Here is a 22,086-nt window from a genome sequence, read left to right as displayed (position 1 = left end):
ACACACATACATATTTTAAGAAATTATTTTTTCTGGTTTATGTAATTAGTGGCAATATCTAACTTTTTTCTCTTGGTTTTTGCAATCAGTCCCACCAAGTCCACCTACCAGGCCAGAGGTCTATTCTGTGTCTGCCAATGCCATGGCCATTCGCTGGGAGGAACCATATCATGATGGTGGCAGCAAAATCACTGGATACTGGATTGAAAAGAAAGAGCGCAATACCATTCTTTGGGTGAAGGAAAACAACGTGCCATCCTTTGAATGCAACTACAAAGTCACAGCACTAGTGGAAGGTCTGGAATATCAATTCAGAGTTTATGCCCTAAATGCTGCTGGTGTGAGCAAAGCTAGTGAAGCTTCCAGACCAGTAGTGGCTCAAAACCCAGTTGGTAAGTGTATCTTTTAGAGTATATTTGTTCTTTACTATTTAAGCAACAACGGAATTAGATTTTTCATTTTACATTGTCTCTTTCAGATCCACCAGGCAGACCAGAAGTAACAGATGTCACAAGGTCTACAGTGTCATTGAGCTGGTCTCCGCCACTTTATGATGGCGGCAGCAAAATTATTGGGTATATTATAGAACGCAAACCATATAACGAAGCTGGAGATGGACGCTGGCTGAAATGCAACTATACCATTGTCTCAGAAAACTGCTTTACTGTGACAGCTCTTAGTGAAGGAGAAGAATATGAATTCCGTATATTAGCCAAGAATGCAGCTGGTGTAATCAGCAGAGGATCTGAATCTACTGGTGCTGTCACTTGCAAAGATGAATATTGTAAGAAACATTCTCCTGGGTCATTTAAAATATTGTATAGCTTGCAGTTTTAATACTATAATATTAATGTTTTTATCTCTTTATGATAGCACCACCAAAGGCTGAGCTGGATGCCAGATTGCAAGGAGAAATTGTGACCATAAGGGCTGGGTCTGATCTTGTTCTTGATGCAGCCATTGGTGGGAAACCAGAACCAAAGGTCTTCTGGTCCAAAGGTGACAAAGAATTGGACCTGTGTGAAAAGATCTCTCTGCAGTACACCAGCAAACGGGCCATTGCAGTTATCAAGTATTGTGACAGAAGTGATAGCGGAAAATACACACTAACAGTTAAAAATGCCAGTGGAACAAAGAAAGTTTCAGTCCTTGTCAAAGTGCTTGGTATGTATTTCATAGATAATGGTTTGCTGTGAACATTCATTAGATTTCATAATTATAGTTACAAAAAAAGAGAGAGAAGCTTTTCACTGACTACTATAATTACACCTTTGTTCATCCCTGCTCAGATTCACCTGGTCCATGTGCAGGCAAAATCACTATTAGCAGAGTAACCGAAGAGAAGTGCACTCTGGCATGGAATGTTCCACATGAAGATGGAGGTGCAGAAATCACCCACTACATTGTAGAAAGACGTGAAACCAGCAGGCTCAACTGGGTTATTATTGAGGCTGAATGCCAAACATTATCATGCGTGGTGACAAGACTTATTAAAAATAATGAATACATCTTCCGTGTGAGAGCTGTCAATAAGTATGGGTCAGGTGTTCCACTTGAAACAGAAGCCATTGTTGCTAGAAACTCTTTCAGTAAGTGCTTTCATCTTTTAGCTCCAGCATTTATGGAGTTTTCTCATATTTGAAAAAAAATCTGATTTTTTTCATATTTTTGAACACCAACAGCTATTCCATCACAACCCGGTGCACCTGAAGCAGTGGGTATTGGCAAGGAACACATCATTATTCAGTGGCTGCAACCAGAATCAGATGGTGGCAGTGAGATTAGCAACTATCTTGTAGACAAACGTGAAAAGAGAAGTCTACGCTGGACACGAGTCAACAGAGATTACACTGTTTATGATACCAGACTGAAAGTTACAGGTCTAATGGAACATAATGAATATCAGTTCCGTGTCACTGCAGTGAATGCTGCTGGGAACAGTGAGCCGAGTGACGCTTCTCAATCTATCCTGTGCAAGGAGCCATCATGTAAGTAGTTAAATTCAAAATATATTTTTAATACTTATTAAACATAGTGCCTCATAATTAACCACAATGACATTCCAAATAAGGGATCCAAAAGAATATTTGAATTCATTATGATCACCAGCATTGCAATGAATTTAAAATAAAAGTGATTATAGTTAATTTCAGATAAATTTCTAATCACTAATTATTTAGAATATTGTTACTAAATAAGGTCTTTTAAACTGTAAAATGTTCCCTGCAATAACATGAAATGTGTGTTCCTCTATTCCAAAGACACTCCTGCACCTCCTTCAGCTCCAAGAGTTGTGGATACTACTAGGCACAGCATAAGCTTGGCATGGACAAAGCCCATGTATGATGGTGGTGCTGACCTCTTAGGCTATGTTCTTGAAATGAAAGAAGAAGGCACTGAACAGTGGTACAGACCACACACTACCACCACCTTAAGGAATGCTGAATTCACAGTGACTGCTCTTAAAACAAGCCAGAAATACAGTTTCAGAGTTGCTGCCACAAATGTGAATGGTATGAGTGAATTCAGTGAATCATCAGCTGAAATCGAACCTGTAGAAAGAATAGGTAATTTGAAAACCCACATTTTTTTTATGGAGAGGTTATATTTTTCTTTAAAACTATTCAAAGATGAATTCATTCTGTATTTCTCTCCTCTCCCCATCAGAAATACCAAACCTTGAACTTGCTGATGATCTAAAGAAGACTGTCACTGTCAGAGCTGGTGGTTCTTTGCGCCTAATGGTGTCTGTATCTGGCAGACCACCTCCAGAAATTACATGGAGCAAAGAGGGTGTTGACCTTGTAAATCGGTCTATTATAGACACTACAGAGAGCTACACTCTGCTTATTGTGGATAAAGTTAATCGGTATGATGCTGGCAAATATGTGGTTGAGGCTGAAAATCAATCAGGCAAGAAATCCGCAACAGTCGTTGTTAAAGTATATGGTGAGTATTGTTACTATTACATATTGATATTGCACTGTACTTAAACATGGTGTTTTACAGACAGAAGGAAAACGGTGTTTGCTGAAAGGAGTTTACAATTTAAGTAGAACCCAGAAAATAATGATAAAAGACCATGGTGGGTGAGGTGGGAGAGGAGGGGAGGAGGAGGAAGGAAGAGATACAGTAGAAATCAAAGAGAAATATGTTTCTAAAGGATGAGTTCATCTATGAAGTTCAAATCCTGATGTCTTTACTTAGCCAAAATTCAGTAATTACTCAAATCAGGAACAGAGCAAATAGGAAATAATCCATTTTGATTTTGCGTTTAGATACACCTGGCCCATCTGCCACAGTGAGGGTTAAAGAGGTGTCGAAAGATTCCGTGACAATTTCTTGGGAAATTCCTACTATTGATGGTGGAGCACCAGTTAACAATTATATAATTGAGAAACGTGAGGCTACCATGAGAGCATACAAGACAGTAACTACCAAATGCAGCAAAACATTTTATAGACTTACAGGACTTATAGAAGGAGCTATGTACTATTTCAGAGTGCTGCCAGAAAATATTTATGGTATTGGTGAACCTTGTGAAACATCTGATGCAGTACTGGTGTCGGATGTTCCTATGGTACCTCAGAAACTGGAGGTAGTTGACATCACTAAATCAACTGTAACTCTTGCATGGGAGAAACCACAACATGATGGGGGCAGCAGACTGACTGGCTATGTTATTGAGGCCAGCAAAGCTGGAACAGAGAAGTGGATGAAGGTTGTGACACTGAAGCCTACAGTCTATGAGCACATAATCATCTCACTAAATGAAGGTGAACAGTATTTGTTCAGAGTCAGAGCACAAAATCAGAAGGGTGTGTCGGAACCAAGAGAGATTGTCACAGCAGTAACTGTACAAGACCAAAAAGGTAGGTATAATAGTTAAAAGGACAGGTTGAGGACTACTCAAAATATGTGACATTTTATTTATAAAATGGATATTAAAAAGGTTTTGTTTTGTTTTTTTAATAGTGTTACCCACAATTGATCTTGCTGGAATAACTCAAAAGACAGTTCATGTGCCAGCTGGCAGACCCATAGAGTTAGCTATTCCAATTGGTGGCCGACCACCTCCAGCTGTATCTTGGTTCTTCGCTGGTTCTAAGCTAAGAGAATCAGAACGCACCAAGATTGAAACTGAAGCCAAAGTAGCTAAATTAAGTGTGCGTGAGACCACAATACATGACACTGGGGAGTACACACTTGAACTGAAGAACACAACTGGAACTGCTGTTGAGACTATAAAAGTTATCATTCTTGGTAAGGATTTATTATTAAGACATGATTGTCCACAATCCTTCCTCCTTCATCATGAAATTTATCACAATGGCAACCCAGCTTCTTTTTTAAAACAGTAACTTATGTCCTTTTTAATTTTTCTAGACAAACCTGGACCACCTACTGGACCTATCAGAATTGATGATATTGATTCAACTTCTGTTACTATCTCCTGGGAACAACCTGAGCTGGATGGTGGAGCTGCACTAAGTGGTTATGTGGTGGAGCAGCGTGATGCACACCGTCCTGGATGGCTACCAGTTTCTGAATCTGTAACAAGGACAACCTTTAAGTTCACTAGACTCATTGAAAGTTCTGAATATGTGTTCCGTGTGGCTGCTACAAACCGCTTTGGAATTGGATCATACCTTCAGTCTGACATTATAGAATGCAAGAGTAGAATCAGTAAGTCTACATTTTCTCCAGTTCTCTACATTTAAAAATGGAGAACAGTTTACATGGGCCTATGTATTGATACAACAGGGCTAGATCCCCTAGAATATATCCTATTATTTTCTTTGCCCAAATAATACGCTATACTTTCATGTATACTAATCATGTTATACTTGTGGAGAAAAATGCCACATCTAAAACTAATATGTTGCCCTGTATATGCATAATATACATGCTCTGGATAGAGTATTGGACTATGACTCTGGAGACCTAGGTTCTACTCCCAGGTGTACGCACTGGCCTGCTGGGTGAGCTTAGGGAAATCTCTTCACCTCTCTCAGCCTCAGCTTTCTCCTTTGTGATCTGGTGATGAAAAGCACTACAGGTGGTAGGTAGCATGTATTATGGATTAGTCCCCAGAAGCTACATTTGTAAATGCATTCTCATATTTTCTTTCTTAATTCTGTGTCTTTTTGTTTCAGGTCTTCCTGGTCCTCCTGACACTCTACAAGTGTCAGATGTCTCTCGCGAAGGCATGACACTTATCTGGCATCCGCCAGAAGATGATGGTGGCTCACAGATCTCTGGTTATATTGTGGAACGCAAAGAAGTCAGAGCAGATAGATGGGTCCGTGTAAATAAAATTCCAGTGACTATGACACGTTATCGCTCCACTGGACTGATTGAAGGACTAGAATATGAACACCGTGTCACAGCTATCAATGCCAGAGGCACAGGCAAACCAAGCCGTCCTTCCAAATCTGCTGTTGCTATGGATCCAATTGGTAAATAATTTCCTACATGGAGAAAAGAACATTTGAGGCAGAGGGGAATGTCACTGTTGAGACCTGCTGTTATGTTTAACAAACTAAAATTTTTCATCTGGATAGCTTAATGTACTGCAGCAGATATTTTAATTAAATTAATATACAAATAATATTTTAAAAATCTTTTTTCTTCATTAATTTCCTGTGTAAACATCACTATTACTAAATACTTATCAAATGGTGCATGTTAACATTTTGCTTTACTTTTACATATTCAAACTAAACATAGAACTATCTTAAAATATATTTACCTGCTATCTGATCTTCTATTCCAGCTCCCCCAGGTAAACCTCAGAACCCAAGAGTTACTGATACTACAAGAACATCAGTGTCCCTGGCCTGGAGTCCACCGGAAGAAGAAGGAGGTTCTAAAGTCACTGGCTACCTGCTTGAAATGCAAAAGGTTGATCAGTTTGAATGGACCAAATGTAACACCACTCCAACCAAGATACATGAATACACCTTGACACATCTACCACAAGGCGCAGAGTATAGATTCCGTGTGATGGCCTGTAATGCTGGTGGGCCTGGAGAACCTGCTGATGTGCCGGGAACAATCAAAGTAACAGAAATGCTTGGTAAGACGTTTTAGGTCTTAGTTCTTGCTGAAATAGACATAAGCAATTGTTTTGCATAAAACAGATATGACAGAATATCTGTAAAATAGATGTAACATAACATGTTGGGTTTATTTTCAGAATATCCTGATTGTGAACTTGAAAAATACCAGGAAGGTCTGTTTGTGAGACAAGGTGGAGTTATCAGGCTTACAGTACCAATTAAGGGTAAACCCATACCGATATGCAAATGGACTAAAGAAGGCCATGACATCAGCAAGAGAGCAATGATAGCAACTTCTGAGACACACACTGAACTTGTGATCAAAGATGCAGAAAGAGAAGATTCTGGTACCTATGATTTGGCACTTGAAAACAAATGTGCAAAGAAGGCTGTTTATATACAGGTCAGAGTGATTGGAATTCCAAATCCACCTGAAGGGCCACTTGAGTATGATGACATACAGACTCGCTCAGTCAGAGTAAGCTGGAGACCTCCTACTGACGATGGTGGGGCGGATATTATTGGTTACATCATTGAGAGGCGAGAAGTACCTAAGACTGCCTGGTACACTGTTGACTCCAGAGTGAGGGGAACATCATTAGTCGTGAAAGGACTCAAAGAAAATGTGGAGTATCACTTCCGTGTTTCTGCTGAAAACCAGTTTGGTATTAGCAAGTCCCTGAAATCTGAAGAACCAGTTGTACCAAAGACACCTTTGAGTGAGTAGATTTTTGTACAATCAACTTCCTGTTTTAATTATCATCTCTTACGTTTGTAAAAGTACAATCACACACACACACACACACACGAGCTTTAAAAATACATGGTTATTATGTTATTTTTAACAGATCCTCCAGAGCCTCCAAACAATCCACCAGAAGTGCTTGATGTCACAAAGAGCTCTGTTAGCTTATTCTGGTCCAGACCTAAAGATGATGGTGGTTCTCGTGTCACTGGCTACTATGTTGACCGTAAAGAGACATCTACAGAGAAATGGGTCAGGCATAACAAGACTCAAATCACAACTACAATGTTCACAGTCACAGGACTTGTTCCAGATGCTGAATATCAGTTCCGCATCATTGCCCAAAATGACATTGGTGAGAGTGAACCAAGCCCTGCTTCTGAACCAGTGGTGTGCAAAGATCCATTTGGTAAGAAAACTCTTTGAATTAGTTGACATTTTGGAAAGCAATTTAGTGAAGTTCTTAGAGAAGTGAAATTTAACTTTTGTAAATACTCTGTAATTTATAGACAAACCAAGTCAACCTGGAGAAATTGAGATCACTTCTACATCTAAGGATAGCATTACTTTAGAATGGGAACGGCCTGAATGTGATGGTGGAAAAGATATCCTGGGATACTGGATTGAATATCGTCAGTCTGGAGACAGTGCATGGAAAAAGTGCAATAAAGAACGTATCAAAGACAGACAATTCACAGTGGGAGGTTTACTGGAGGCAACAGAATATGAATTCAGGGTTTTTGCAGAAAATGAGACTGGAGTCAGCAGACCTCGAAGAACAGCTATGACAGTAAAGACTAAATTAACATGTAAGTTTAAATGTACTATCCTAGTCACTATAATTTATGTGACAGATTAAATGGTATTTTATATCCTGGTAAACTATGATGTTGTGCTCATGAACATTATATATTGGCTATATAGTCTTAAAGAATAAGCCTGCAAGTTTAAATGTAAATTGGTGACAGGTATACGTGAAGGATGTGTATAGATAAAGTAATAGTGGAGGAACATTTAATAATTTTCTTATCTTTAACCTTTCAATGTTATAGCTGGAGAAGCACCAGGCATAAGACAAGCAATGAAGGATGTTACAACTAAACTGGGGGAAGCAGCTCAGTTGACATGCCAGATTGTTGGGAGACCTCTTCCTGACATTAAATGGTATCGTTTTGGCAAAGAACTGGTACAAAGCCGAAAATACAGAATGTCATCAGATGGACGCACCCATACACTGACTGTAATAACAGAAGAACAAGAAGATGAAGGTGTTTACACTTGCATGGCTACCAATGATGTTGGAGAGACTGAAACTAGTGGCAAGCTACTCCTGCAGGCTCCTCCTCAGTTCCACTCTGGCTTCCCACTGAAAGAGAAATATTATGCAGGTGTGGGTGGCACCCTTCGCCTCCATATTGTATACATTGGTCGCCCAGTACCTGCTATCACTTGGTTCCATGATAAGAAACCTTTGAGAGACTCAGAAAATGTTACTATTGAGAACACAGAGCATTATACTCATCTTGTCATTAAGAATGTCCAGCATAAGACCCATGCTGGGAAGTATAAAGTGCAACTAAGCAACATATTTGGAACAGTTGACACTGTACTTAATGTGGAAATACAAGGTATTTAATCTATTTCCAATAATTCTGCTGAATAATATTCTCTAAAATATTTACTGGCAGATAACTAAAATACTATGTTTTCCTTTTATAGATAAACCAGATCAACCAACAGGGCCAATTGTTGTGGAAGCCCTACTGAAGAATTCTGTGGTAATCAGCTGGAAGCCACCTGAGGATGATGGAGGTGCTTTGATAACAAACTATGTGGTAGAGAAACGTGAAGCTAAGGAAGGCACAGAGTGGCAACTGGTATCTTCAAGCATTTCAAGCACGACGTGCAGAATTGTTAACCTAACTGAAAATGCAGGATATTATTTCCGTGTGTCTGCTCAGAATACGTATGGCATTAGCAAAGCACTAGAGGTTTCATCAGTTGTTGTTATCAAAAGTCCATTTGGTAAGTGTGCACCAAAATACGAGTTTACATATATCTGCGAATTACTAAGCTAACTTCATTTAACGTTTTGAATCTTTTTATTCTTTACAGAAAAACCAGGGCAACCTAGTCAACCTGTAGTAACTGCTGTTACAAAGGACTCTTGTGTTGTGTCCTGGAAACCACCAGCTAGTGATGGAGGTGCAAAGATCAGAAATTACTACCTCGAGAAACGTGAAAAGAAACAAAACAAATGGATTGCAGTAACAACAGAAGAAATTCGTGAAACAGTCTACTCTGTGAAAAGTCTTGTTGAAGGCCTTGAATATGAATTCCGTGTAAAATGTGAAAATCTAGGAGGTGAAAGTGAATGGAGTGAAGTATCACAACCAGTCATTCCAAAATCTGATGTACCAATTCAAGCACCACATTTCAAGGAAGAACTAAGAAACTTGAATGTGAAATTCAGAGCCACTGCCACATTTGTTTGCAAAGTCACCGGTCAACCTAAGCCTATTGTTAAATGGTTTAGACAGGGTAAAGAGATCTTGCCAGATGGTGAAAAGGTTAAGATACAAGAATTTAAAGGTGGATATCACCAGCTGGTCATTACAAATGCAACAGACGATGATGCCACTGTCTACCAAGTTAGAGCTACCAATCAGGGAGGATCTGTCTCTGGCACTGCCTCTTTGGATGTTGAAGGTGAATAAAGTGTTTTGATGCTTTAGTCAAATTCTTATTTAACTTTCCAAAGTTTAGAATTCTCCTGCTGTGTTTTAGTTAAAATATTGTTTGTACTGATGGGATCTTTCTTTCTTTCTGCTACAGTTCCTGCTAAGATTCACTTGCCCAAAAATCTTGAAGGTATGGGAGCTGTTCACGCTCTCCGAGGTGAAGTGGTCAGCATCAAGATTCCATTCAGTGGCAAGCCGGATCCAGTGATCACATGGCAGAAAGGACAAGATCTCATTGATAACAATGGACACTACCAAGTTATTGTTACAAGATCATTCACCTCTCTAGTTTTTCCAAATGGTGTGGACAGAAAAGATGCAGGTTTCTACATTGTTTGTGCTAAAAATAGATTTGGCATTGATCAAAAAACAGTTGAATTAGATGTGGCTGATGTACCTGATCCACCAAGGGGTCTGAAAGTAAGTGACATTTCAAGGGATTCAGTTAACTTGATCTGGACTGCTCCAGCAGCTGATGGTGGAAGCAGAGTCACAAACTACATCATTGAGAAACGTGCTACTACAGCAGAGAGATGGATTCGTGTTGCACAAGCTCGTGATACCCGATACACTGTGGTAAACCTATTTGGCAAGACAAGCTACCAGTTCCGTGTAATTGCAGAAAATAAATTTGGGCAAAGTCAGCCTTCTGAACCTACAGAGCCAATTATAACACAGGAAGATAAGACAAGAATGCTGAACTATGATGAAGAAGTTGATGAGACCAGAGAAGTCACCACAGTTAAAGCATCTCACTCTTCCACAAAGGAACTCTATGACAAATATATGATTGCTGAAGAGCTTGGGCGTGGGCATTTTGGAATTGTTCACCGCTGTGTTGAAACAGTTTCCAAGAAGACCTTCCTGGCCAAATTTGTTAAAGTAAAGGGAGCTGACCAAGTTTCAGTAAAGAAAGAGATTTCCATCCTAAACATTGCTAGGCATAGAAATATCTTGTATCTTCACGAATCATTTGAAAGCCTAGAAGAATTAGTCATGATCTTTGAGTTCATATCTGGAGTTGACATCTTTGAAAGAATTAGTACAACCTCATTTGAACTGAGTGAAAGAGAAATAGTAAACTATGTACATCAGGTCTGTGAAGCACTTGAATTCTTACACAGTCAAAACATTGGACATTTTGATATCAGGCTAGAGAATATCATTTACTTCACAAGAAGAAGCTCCACAATTAAAATTATTGAGTTTGGTCAGGCTAGACAGCTGAAGCCTGGTGACAACTTCAGACTTCAGTTTACTTCTCCTGAATATTATGGACCTGAAGTACATCAACATGATGTGGTCAGCACAGCTACTGATATGTGGTCACTTGGTGCCCTGGTATATATACTTCTAAGTGGTATTAATCCTTTCATTGCTGAAACAAACCAACAGACTATTGAAAATATCATCAGTGCTGAATACAACTTTGATGATGAAGCATTCAAAGATATAAGCATTGAGGCCATGGACTTTGTTGATCGCCTACTAGTAAAGGAAAGGAAAGGTCGTATGACTGCAGCAGAAGCACTTAGTCATCCGTGGCTGAAACAGAGGACGGAAAAGATAAGCACTAAAGTCATCAAAACATTAAGACATAGGCGGTACTACCAGACCCTGGTGAAGAAAGAATGGAATATGGTTGTGTCAGTAGCTCGCATTTCCTGTGGTGGTGCAATTAGATCTCAGAAAGGGGTTACAGTTGCCAAAGTAAAAGTTGCATCAATTGACATTGGCCCCATTTCTGGGCAGATAATGCATGCTGTTGTAGAAGAAGGAGGGCATGCCAAATACACATGTAAGATTGAAAATTACGATCAGTCCACACAAGTGACTTGGTACTTTGGTATCAGGCAACTGGAGAACAATGGGAAGTATGAAATCAGCTACCAGGAAGGAGTGGCAACCATGTATGTCAAAGACATTACTAAATCAGATGATGGTACCTATAGATGCAAGGTAGTAAATGACTATGGTGAAGATAGTTCCTATGCAGAACTATTTGTGAAAGGTGTGAGAGAAGTTTCTGAGTATTATAGATACAGAACAGTTAAGAAAGTGAAACGCCGAGTGGATACTATGAGACTTCTAGAGAGGCCACCAGAATTTACTCTGCCTCTGTATAACCACACTGCCTATGTTGATGAAAATGTCAGGTTTGGAGTAACTATAACTGTCCACCCAGAACCTCGAGTAACATGGTTCAAATCAGGTCAGAAAATCAAACCAGGTGATGACGATAGGAAGTATACTTTTGAATCAGACAAAGGTCTTTATCAACTTACCATCCATAAACTTACTGAGGACGATGATGCTGAGTATAGTGTTTTGGCACGCAACAAATATGGTGAAGACAGTTGCAAAGCTAAGCTGACTGTAATTCCACACCCACCTCCAGCAGACACCACATTAAGACCGATGTTCAAAAGACTATTAGCAAATGCAGAGTGCCAAGAAGGCCAAAGTGTGTGCTTTGAGATAAGAATATCTGGTGTACCAAAACCAACATTGAAATGGGAGAAAGATGGTCAACCTCTGTCATGTGGTCCCAACATTGAAGTTGTTTATGAAGGCTTGGACTATTATGCTTTGCACATCAGAGATACTTTACCAGAAGACAGTGGTTATTATAGAGTTACTGCTACAAACAGTGCTGGATCTGCAAGTTGTCAGGCTTACCTGAAAGTAGAACGCTTGACATATGTCAAGCACGAGTACAAGACAGAAGAAGAACGGGAAAAGCATGTACAAAAACAAATTGACAAGACACTAAGAATGGCAGAAATCCTTTCTGGGACTGAAACTGTTCCACTAACACAAGCTGCACAGGAAGCTCTAAGAGAAGCTGCCACGCTGTATAAGCCAGCGGTGAGTACTAAGACTGTTAAAGGTGTATATGAAATTCAGAAGGAAGAAATAAAGGAAGAAAGGAGACTTCGCATGCCGTACGAGATACCAGAGCCTCGCAGGCATGTACGCACTGCTCTTGAAGAAGATCAGACCATTAAACAGTTTGTGCCTATGTCAGATATGAAGTGGTACAAGAAGCTGCGAGACCAGTATGAAATGCCAGGAAAACTGGACAGAATTGTTCAGAAACGGCCAAAGCGCATTCGCCTGTCTAGATGGGAACAGTTCTATGTGATGCCACTCCCACGCATTTCTGATCAGTATAAACCTAAATGGCGCATACCAAAGCTGTCACAAGATGACCTTGAAACTGTGAGACCAGCACGCCGTCGAACACCATCTCCTGATTATGAGCTTTATTACAGACCAAGAAGGCGATCACTCAGTGACCTATCAGATGAGGAATTACTCCTACCTATTGATGACTATTTAGCCATGAAGAGAATTGAAGAGGAAAGACTGCGTCTTGAAGAAGAACTTGAGTTAGGCTTTTCTGCTTCACCACCAAGCAGAAGCCCTCCACGTTTTGAGCTGTCTGCCCTTCGTTATTCTTCAGCAGGGGAGCAGATCAGTACAGAGGAAGCCAGAAAAAGAGAGCTGAGGTACTCAACCTATCACATCCCATCTAAAGCTGAAACTGGAGCAAGTTATGCAGAACTTCGTCAACGCCATGACAGGGCTGTCTATAGGCCACCAAAGCAAAGACAGAGAATAATGGATGAAAGAGAGGATGAAGAATTGCTTCGTCCAGTTATCACAACTCAGCGACTCTCCGAATACAAGAGCGAGCTTGAGCGTATGGCACAGGAGGAAGAGAGCAGAGTGAGGAGGAGACAGAGAGAAATAACGGAGATTACATCAGAAGAAGAAGAAGAAATAAAAATGGTGGAACGTGTTCACAGGGAATTTTCACCACCCTCAAGGCTATTAAGGAGGAGAAGATCTCTTTCTCCAACTTATATTGAATTAATGCGCCCAGTATCTGAATTAATTCGGCCCCATTCACGGCCTGCAGAAGAAACTGAAAGGAGATCCCCTACCCCAGAGAGAACTCGGCCACGCTCACCAAGCCCGGTGACTAGTGAAAGATCACTCTCTCGATTCGAAAGGATGGCCAGATTTGATATCTTCTCCAGGTATGACTCCATGAAAGCTGCTTTGAAAACTCAGAAAACAATGGAAAGGAAATACGAAGTTCTGACTCAGCAGCCTTTCACTTTGGACCACACCCCTCGCATCACTCTGAGAATGCGCTCTCATCGTGTGCCATGCAATCATAATACCAGGTTCATTCTGAACGTCCAGTCGAAACCAACAGCTGAAGTGAAATGGTACCATAATGGTATTGAAATCCAAGAGAGCAGTAAGATACATTTCACTAATACCAGTGGTGTGTTAACCTTGGAGATTCTTGACTGCCATATTGATGACAGTGGAACATATCGTGTTGTATGCACAAACTACAAAGGAGAATGTTCTGACTATGCGACATTAGATGTTACGGGAGGAGATTATACTACCTACTCTTCCCAGCGCAGAGATGAGGAAGTACCAAGACCAGTTTTTCCTGACTTGACAAAGACAGAGGCTTATGCTGTTTCCTCTTTTAAGAAAACATCTGCAATAGAGGCTAGTTCTTCAGTAAGAGAGGTCAAATCAGAAATGACAGAGACTAGAGAATCACTCTCGTCATACGAACGCTATGCTTCTGCTGAAAAGAAAATCACTGCAGCTGAAGAAAAATCATTGGAGGAAAGGGCTTCACTCAAGAAGTTTAAGACCACTCTTCCAGCAACAATATTAACAAAACCACGATCCATCACTGTCTCTGAAGGGGAAACTGCAAGATTTTCTTGTGATATTGATGGTGAACCAACACCAACAGTAACGTGGTTACGTGCAGGTCAAGCCATTGTTTCTTCCAGGCGCTTCCAAGTTACACGAACACAATACAAATCTACTTTTGAGATTTCTTCTGTCCAGACATCAGATGAAGGAAGTTACATTTTGGTGGTAGAAAACTCTGAAGGAAGACAGGAAGCACACTTTACTTTGACTGTACAAAGTGCAAGGGTTCCTGAAAAAGCAATTACATCGCCCCCAAAAGTCAAATCTCCTGAGCTTCGTGTGAAGTCTCCAGAGCCAGTTAAATCACCTAAACGTGTAAAATCCCCTGAACCACCTACTGCTCATGCAAAAGCTAAATCAGCAGCAGAAGGCAGGACAACTCCAGTGGAGAAAGTGCAGTTACCAACTGTTGCTCCTCCCAGGATAACTCAGCAGCTGAAAGTGGAAGCTTGTGGAGATAAGGTAAGGTTTTCCTGTGCAGCTGAAAGCAGTATCTTAAGTGTCAGAGAAGTATCCTGGTATAAAGATGGCAACAAACTGAAAGAAGACAGCCATTTCATGTTTCATTATTCAGCAGATGGCACCTATGAACTCAAAATCCATAACCTTACAGAGTCTGATCAAGGTGCATATACCTGTGAAATCACTGGGGAAGGTGGTGTATCTAAAACTAACTTCCAATTTGTTGGCCAAGTTTTTAAAAGTATCCATTCCCAAGTGTCAAGCATGACTGAAAAGTCTAAATCAGTTGAGAAAGAGGCTGAGGCACTTAAAATTTCTACCCAGAAGAAATCAGCAGTGACAACTCAAGAAAAAGCAGTGGTCCAAGAAGAAATTGTTAAAAAGTCAGCAGTTTCTGAAGAAGCCAAAAGATCACATGCAGAAATTAAAGCTTCCTCCACTAAAATGACTGTGTCTGATGGTCAGAAAGTTACTGTGAAAGCTAACATTGATGGTGCAACTGAAGTGAAATGGGTGCTGAATGGAATAGAGCTACCTAACTCAGAAGATTACAGATATGGTGTATCTGGAAGTGATCACACTCTAACCATCAAAAAAGCTAGTCATAAAGATGAAGGAATACTTACGTGTGAAGGTAAAACTGACGAAGGCCTTGTCAGATGCCAGTTTGATATGACCTTTTCTCCTGAGCGCTCAAATGCACCAGCCTTCATCACACAGCCCAAATCTCAAAACGTTGATGAAGGACAAGATGTATTGTTGACTTGTGAAATCTCTGGGGATCCTTCTCCTGAAATTGAGTGGTTTAAGAATAACCAACCTGTAAGTAATCGCTTACATATTAGCTTTAAAAATTGCATTAAAAATTCTTGTTAAAGTTGATCATAATCAAAAATCTTTTTTTCCCCCTCAGATTGCTATGTCATCCAAAATCAATGTAAGTCGCTCCAATACCATATATTCTCTTAATATTCGAAATGCTGCAGTGAGTGACAGTGGAAAATACACAGTCAAAGCTAAAAATTACCATGGACAATGCTCTGCTACAGCATCCCTGACTGTACTCAGTAAGTTTGTTGTTTAATTCTTATTGTTTTGAATGACTAGAACTCTCGCCTGGTAGAATTAGATGCAACAAAATCTGTAGAGTGGTGCTGACTTACACATTGTAACACATTTCTATTTTTGTTATACAAAGTACAATATAATTTATATTTTACAAATATGAGGGATCTTTTATGCTATTTGAATACCTATTTAAGTGTGTTCAGTTTCCTACCAGATGAGTGTCAATAGCAAGCAGTGAACATTCTTAACTGTGATCTTGCCATTACCCTCTGGGTGCCTGTGATCACTGTTTCATCGAACATCAAAGTAGTTCATTTTAAAAAAGTGTATTACTCTACCATTAAAAATGTATTGAACTGCCAGCAAAAGAATTTAGTTCAAGTATTAGCAATTCAAGAATATCTTGATTCCTGGAATCAAGGGGTTATTGTATTTTTGCTGCTGATGTATGTTTGTGCTTATGTTAAAGAGAAAGCAGCTGTGATATTTACTACTTGTTAGATGACTACAGAACAATTCACTTAACCAGAATATGTAGGTCAAACAAAGAGAAATTATAAAACAGTATTTAAAAGTACCTGAAAATGTTTCAGAATTTCTACTGATATGAACTAGGCAAATGCATAATCTCTTGCTCTATGATTCTAGTGATAAATCTGACAAGAAACGCTTTCGGATGATATGTCTTAAAATTGGCAAGTAAGAGCTGCAGCTAGAGACTGAAGGAATAGCAAGGAGTTCCCATAGCTCTTCTTAGGTACATTTTGGGTGGCGTTTTCTGGTTAGTCTGAAAAGGAATCAAAAACCAAATCAAAATACCCACTGCCAGAAAAAAATACTAAACTTCTTTAAAAAGCAGCAGAATTATATCTCTGGCCGCAGCTGTAATTTTCCTTTCTTCATACATGTCATAGGCTAATAAAATGTCTGCTTCCTGTTTCATTATATAAATTATTATTAGTGATTTAGCCATGATTTGATCAAGTAGTTGGCAACATTTTTATGGTCCATTGAAGTTTTCCTTTCTCCCTTACTCTTTTCTCCCTTCTGTGAAGTCAACATAGGATCACATTACTTGACCAGTTAAGGAGATGACATAGCTTTTTCCTTTTATGTTTGCTCTGCTCCACAGCTCTAATTGAAGAACCTCCAAAAGAGGTAGTATTGAGGACAAGTGGTGATGCAAGCATGCAGGAAAGTTTCTCTTCTCAGTCATTTCAAATGTCTGCTTCTAAACAAGAGGCTTCATTCAGCAGTAGTAGCATGACCGAAATGAAATTCGCAAGCATGTCTGCCCAAAGCATGGCCTCTTCCATGAAAGAATCCTTTGTAGAGATGAGCTCCAGCCGTATTATGGGAAAATCTAGTCTGACACAACTGGAGAGTTCAGCTAGTAGAATGATTCAATCCGGTTTGAGAGGTGAGCAATAGAATTACTGGTAGAATTAGAATATCAAATACCCGGGAGTACTACTTAGAATACCTCTGCTGCAGGGAGATAGTTCTTAATGAAAATAACTAACTTGAAACTTACTTTCCCATTTTGCAAAGGAGTACCACCCAAAATTGAAGCTCTTCCATCTGATATCAGCATTGATGAAGGAAAGGTTCTCACAGTATCCTGTGCCTTTTCGGGTGAACCGGCTCCTGAAGTAACATGGTACTGCAAAGGGGAAAAAATTACTAGTCAGGAACAGCAAGGCAGATTTCATATTGAAACTAGTGAAGATCTAACCACTCTTATCATCATGGATGTCCAGAAGAATGATGGCGGACTTTATACACTGAATTTAGGAAATGAATTCGGTACTGATTCTGCCACTGTGAATATTAATATTCGATCAGTTTAGAGGGCTTATCTGTTTTATTTACACTTGACTTTTTACAAGTGTCATATAGACTAAAATATCTGATCTGTAAATAGGAAAAACATATTTTTGTACCTACCTGAATGAGACAAAGTTCAAAGATATACATTGACTTATAGTTATTATTTGACCTATGAATTTTAAACATTTTTCAATGACATGTACATACTGTATATAGCCGAAGTTAACGGTTATGGAGTTTTGTACCATTTATTTTACGACTTTTAAAATGTAATTTTTGGAACTAACGGTTGGTAGGAGAAAGTTTCTAAGGAAACGAATACCCTGCTCAACATTTAACTAATTTTTGTGCCTCAACACAGTGTTGATGTCTAAGAATGCCTCAACAGGTAGAGAGGCTCCCTGTTGAAGACTGCATACACCTAAGAAATGATACTGTGCATTGTACTTATACGTGCACGAATATATATGTTGAATCAGAAGTGTAAGGCATTGGTGATGTTTGCATCTACCCTCCTGTAATCAGCACTTTAATGTTTTACATTGACTCTGATTGTCACGCTAATTTTTATTTCCGGACTGACTTACAATATTTTGAGCAAAGTGCAAGCGGCCAGCACTTTGTTCACTCACTGTTTGAGTGCTGTTTCTGGCATATTGACTACCTGAATAGCTTTTAAGAAGTAACATCACCTGGCCATTCCCTCCTTCAACGAAGTTGTTTAGGTACTCAAGTGCAGCAGCAGTACAGCCTCTCGGAGGTTCCGAGGTGCAATGATTGTGAGCTTGTGTGGTAGTATTAGAAATCTATTACGTATTGTAATTGCCAAGCAACTAAGCACTGAACCACAGTTTTAAAAAAAATCCAAAGAACTGTTGCTAAGACCACAATAGTGCCCTCACCTTCAATTTGATTTAGTTCTCTTAACATAGTAGTCAATTTTATTGTTAGCTGTATTTGTTGAACCTCCTTGAGATAGTATTGTTCATTTGAAATAAAGCATGCTACCTGCACTTTACAATGTGTGATTTCTTGTCATTTGGTCTTTACAGTTAAACCCCAGAAACAGATTTAAAGGAGAGGAAACAAACAATTCAGATTCTTCTCTCTTTCTGATCATAGCCCACTTTCCTTCATTATTATACCCATCCCCTCCCAGCACACACACATCTTTTAACAGAGATGGAGGAGGGGAGATTGGTGAGATCAAGGCTGCAGATTCCAAGGCCAGAAGGGACCATTGTGATCAACAAGTCTGACCTCCTTTATAACACAGGCTACAGAACTTCCCCAAAATAATTCCTAGAGCGTATCTTCATAAAAAAAATATCCACCATGACCTTTGGTAAATTATTCCAGTGGTTAATTACTCTCACTGCTAGAAATTTACACCTTATTTCCAGACTGAATTTGTCTACCTTCAGGTTCTAGCCACTGGATCATGTTATTCCTTTCTCTGCTAAATTGAAGAGCCCCTTATTAAATACATTTTCCTCAAGTCACCCTTCTCTTTATTAAGATAAATAAATTATATTTGCTACTGGTGCAACTGCTCGACTAATGTGGCCTGTGCTGGTGTCCACAATTCAAGGGGGATGTTGATAAAGGAAGTTCAGAGGAGAACTAGGGAATAATTAAAGGATTAAAAAAACATGCCTTATAGGCACTTAAGGCACACAGAGGTAAAATAACTGCTCTGCTTTTAGTCCAGATTCCCGTTTATGCCTCTCTAGGATCACATTAGTGCTTTTGGCCACAGTGGGCGCTCATGTTCAGCTGATTATCCACCATGCCCCTCCTAAATCTTTTTCAATCATTGCTTCCCAGGACAGAGTCCCCCAGTGTGGCCGGCCTGCTTTGTTCCTCTCTAAACACACCTTGTTTATCTGCTAGGGTAGGATGAGGTAAACCGCTACAGGCGGGAAGGGCTTTCTTCAGTGCATTTGGTTTCCAAATTTATTTAGCCAATTATATGATTATGACAGAGACCAGGAGAAGCCACATCTTACACTGTCACAGTAGCAGCTTTCAGGGCCTTGCAACCGTCTTATTTTGGGGAGGAAAAAGATTACGGCTGCAGGAATGGGGGAGGAGGGGTTCCTTAATATAACTTGAACAGTGGTATTCACACAGGCATTCCTGTCTTTCAGGACTCTCAGCCACAACACCAATGCCTGGTTCCCAGGGAACACCTAAGCCTCCAGCATTGACGCTAGTTAGCCGCATGAAGGTAGAGAGCAAATGCACCGTCTGTTTGCAACAGCCTCCCCGTGTGTCAAAGAAGATATGTTGCTCATAAACTAAGTAAAAACTGGGCAACAATGCCACCTGGTGGCTCGCAGCATCGCATGTTCATTTAGCCCAGGGGTGGTCACTCTGAGCCAGACTTTACCAATGGTCAAATACTCCTCCACCCCTCTGCTCCCAGTGTCTCCCACCCACCAGCAGTTTCATGGCGTGCAGGAGGCTCAGGGTAGGAGGCAGAGTTGGGGACAGGGCCTGTGGCAAAGGTGTGAGCACCCCCCCATTGGAAAGTTGTCGCCTGTAGCTCCAGCCCCGGAGCCTATACCGCATAGTCACTTCGGAAGAGCCGCAGGTTGGCCACCCCGTCATCCCTACAGCAACTAAAATATAGAACGGGCCATACTAAGGCAACCCAAGTAGGTCACACAGGGTGTGAAAAATCCAACCAAACCCCGACCCCTGCAGTGCTACGTTGCCAGAGCTCTGTCTTGACATGTAAAGCGCTTCGCCCCAGCTACCAGACAAAGTGCTACCTGCTGGTAGAAGCACTCACAAACACCCCCCCAAAATGGAGAGTTACAGCTAGGGCTCCATAGGACCCTCCTCTAGTGCTTGCTTTCCATGAGGTGCCCTGAGAGCTGTGCTAGCTGGCTCTGGGGCCACTAATTTAACAAGCAGTGGGCGAGGCTAAAGACCTGGCATCAATTGAAAATTAGGCCTCTTAGCGAGCTGTCCATCACATTGGGGGGGGGGGGCGTGGGCTGACATACTATGCCCACCTCCCATTTTGCAAGGTGGCCCTATTTTCAGTAAGCAAACTGTGAAGGACCGGGCCCGGGGGGGGGGGAGAAGGGGGGGGTCACACGGAAGTGTTTTGCTGCGTGAAGAGAGAAACTTTCAGACTGAAGAACAATACAGTAAACAGAAGGGTGGGAGAAACTTTATATAAAACGCCTTTTTTTCATGCGCCTCGTCCCATCATTAAAGTCGCGTTTTGCCCTATTGGTTTCATTCATCCAATCGCAATCCAGCAAAAACCCTCATTTGAGTCCAGCCTCCCTGTACTCAACGCAGATCACAGCTTCCCCCACCATCTCTGTGTCCTCCATCTAAAGCCTTATATACCCCACTAAAGCTGTTTATTCTGTCTCCCTAACCACAGCTCAGGCCTACCCTCTGCAGGGCTGGTTCGTCTCCCCTCCCCCCCCCCACCCCAATTTAAACGCACACACCAGCCCAACTCAGAAAACCTAGCCCTAGGCTCCGAATTTGTCCTGCATATTTTCTACTCATTGTCAGCAGACCTAGCCCTCACCCTTTAGGCCGCGAGCAGCTGATGACTCAGGAGAAGCAGCATAGGCATAGTTTGATGTCTACATTTGAGGGCGGAGCAAGCAGAAGTGTCTTTTTAGGGGCCATGGGCACAAAGAACATTTCCCCCCCCATGCCTCCCCTTCTCCCAAAGCCCCCCACCCCACCCCCGAGCCGGCCAGAAGTCAGGCAGTGTAAGAGCTTCCCAGGGAGCTGGGGCTGTTGTAGGGAACCTTGGACCCCCCGGGTAGTGCACCCTTTCCCCCAACACCCAGGGAAGATGGGGGGGCCCTGGGCAGCTCTAATCAACCGCTGGAGAGGGCAGTGGTCCCCAAACTGTAGCATATACCCCCTAGGGGCAGCACGGGAGACTGCAGTGGGGCCAGGGCTGGTCAGGGCAGGGGCCCGACCTCCTGATTTCTGTGCATTTGTTCGTGTCAACTGATCGCCAGGTGGCAAGAGCAAACGGGACATATGCTCAGTTTTGCCAAATAGAGGAGGAGGGGGCTTGGGGCAGCTTTGCACCGTTGGAGGGGAGACAGCATTTGGGACAGCTCGGTGCTGGGGTGGGGGTGGCGCGCTTTGGCCAGTTCCATGTGGAGGGACAGGCAAGGAAAAGGGAGAGGGGCTCAGACCAGCTGCCAACAGCGTGGGAGGGAAGGGAGAGGAGCTCAGGCACCTGCTCACCTAGCTTTGCCCCGGGGAGGGCAGGGGAATATACTCTCTCTGCCACAGCTCCATCTTCCCCTGGCTGGGAGCTGCAGACCCTTCTGCCCGTGGTTGCTGGAATGCTCCCCCCAACGCCTGCAGAGGCTTGACTGCTGTGGAAGGATCCTCCACTGCCAGTGGGGGCTGGGCTGCTATA

The 22,086-nt window shown here is 41.4% G+C and overlaps 1 protein-coding gene across 1 annotated transcript in view; it reads left to right on the top strand.

Annotated features, from left to right (window-relative positions):
• Nucleotides 1-18,660, top strand: part of TTN (titin) — a gene marked incomplete at its 5' end in the record, with an annotated part of 307,317 nt that extends 288,657 nt beyond the window's left edge. The window contains 22 exons of the mRNA XM_084642843.1: nt 90-392; nt 479-784; nt 874-1,164; nt 1,290-1,589; nt 1,683-1,988; nt 2,262-2,567; nt 2,668-2,949; nt 3,279-3,872; nt 3,976-4,263; nt 4,387-4,686; nt 5,157-5,459; nt 5,777-6,079; nt 6,200-6,781; nt 6,911-7,216; nt 7,317-7,616; nt 7,860-8,435; nt 8,527-8,832; nt 8,923-9,516; nt 9,643-15,590; nt 15,682-15,835; nt 16,969-17,256; nt 17,388-18,660. Coding sequence (XP_084498969.1) covers nt 90-392; nt 479-784; nt 874-1,164; nt 1,290-1,589; nt 1,683-1,988; nt 2,262-2,567; nt 2,668-2,949; nt 3,279-3,872; nt 3,976-4,263; nt 4,387-4,686; nt 5,157-5,459; nt 5,777-6,079; nt 6,200-6,781; nt 6,911-7,216; nt 7,317-7,616; nt 7,860-8,435; nt 8,527-8,832; nt 8,923-9,516; nt 9,643-15,590; nt 15,682-15,835; nt 16,969-17,256; nt 17,388-17,686 — 13,235 coding nt within the window. The 3' untranslated portion in view covers nt 17,687-18,660. The remainder of the gene's footprint in view (nt 1-89; nt 393-478; nt 785-873; nt 1,165-1,289; nt 1,590-1,682; nt 1,989-2,261; nt 2,568-2,667; nt 2,950-3,278; nt 3,873-3,975; nt 4,264-4,386; nt 4,687-5,156; nt 5,460-5,776; nt 6,080-6,199; nt 6,782-6,910; nt 7,217-7,316; nt 7,617-7,859; nt 8,436-8,526; nt 8,833-8,922; nt 9,517-9,642; nt 15,591-15,681; nt 15,836-16,968; nt 17,257-17,387) is intronic.
• Between the last annotated feature and the right edge of the window lie 3,426 nt (nt 18,661-22,086).

The sequence above is a fragment of the Lepidochelys olivacea genome (genome assembly GCF_965140295.1).
Source record: "Lepidochelys olivacea isolate rLepOli2 genome assembly, chromosome: 11".
NCBI classification, from domain to species: Eukaryota; Metazoa; Chordata; order Testudines; family Cheloniidae; genus Lepidochelys; species Lepidochelys olivacea.
The sequence above is the reverse complement of the archived record's forward strand: the minus strand, read 5'-3'. Positions and strand labels throughout refer to the sequence as shown.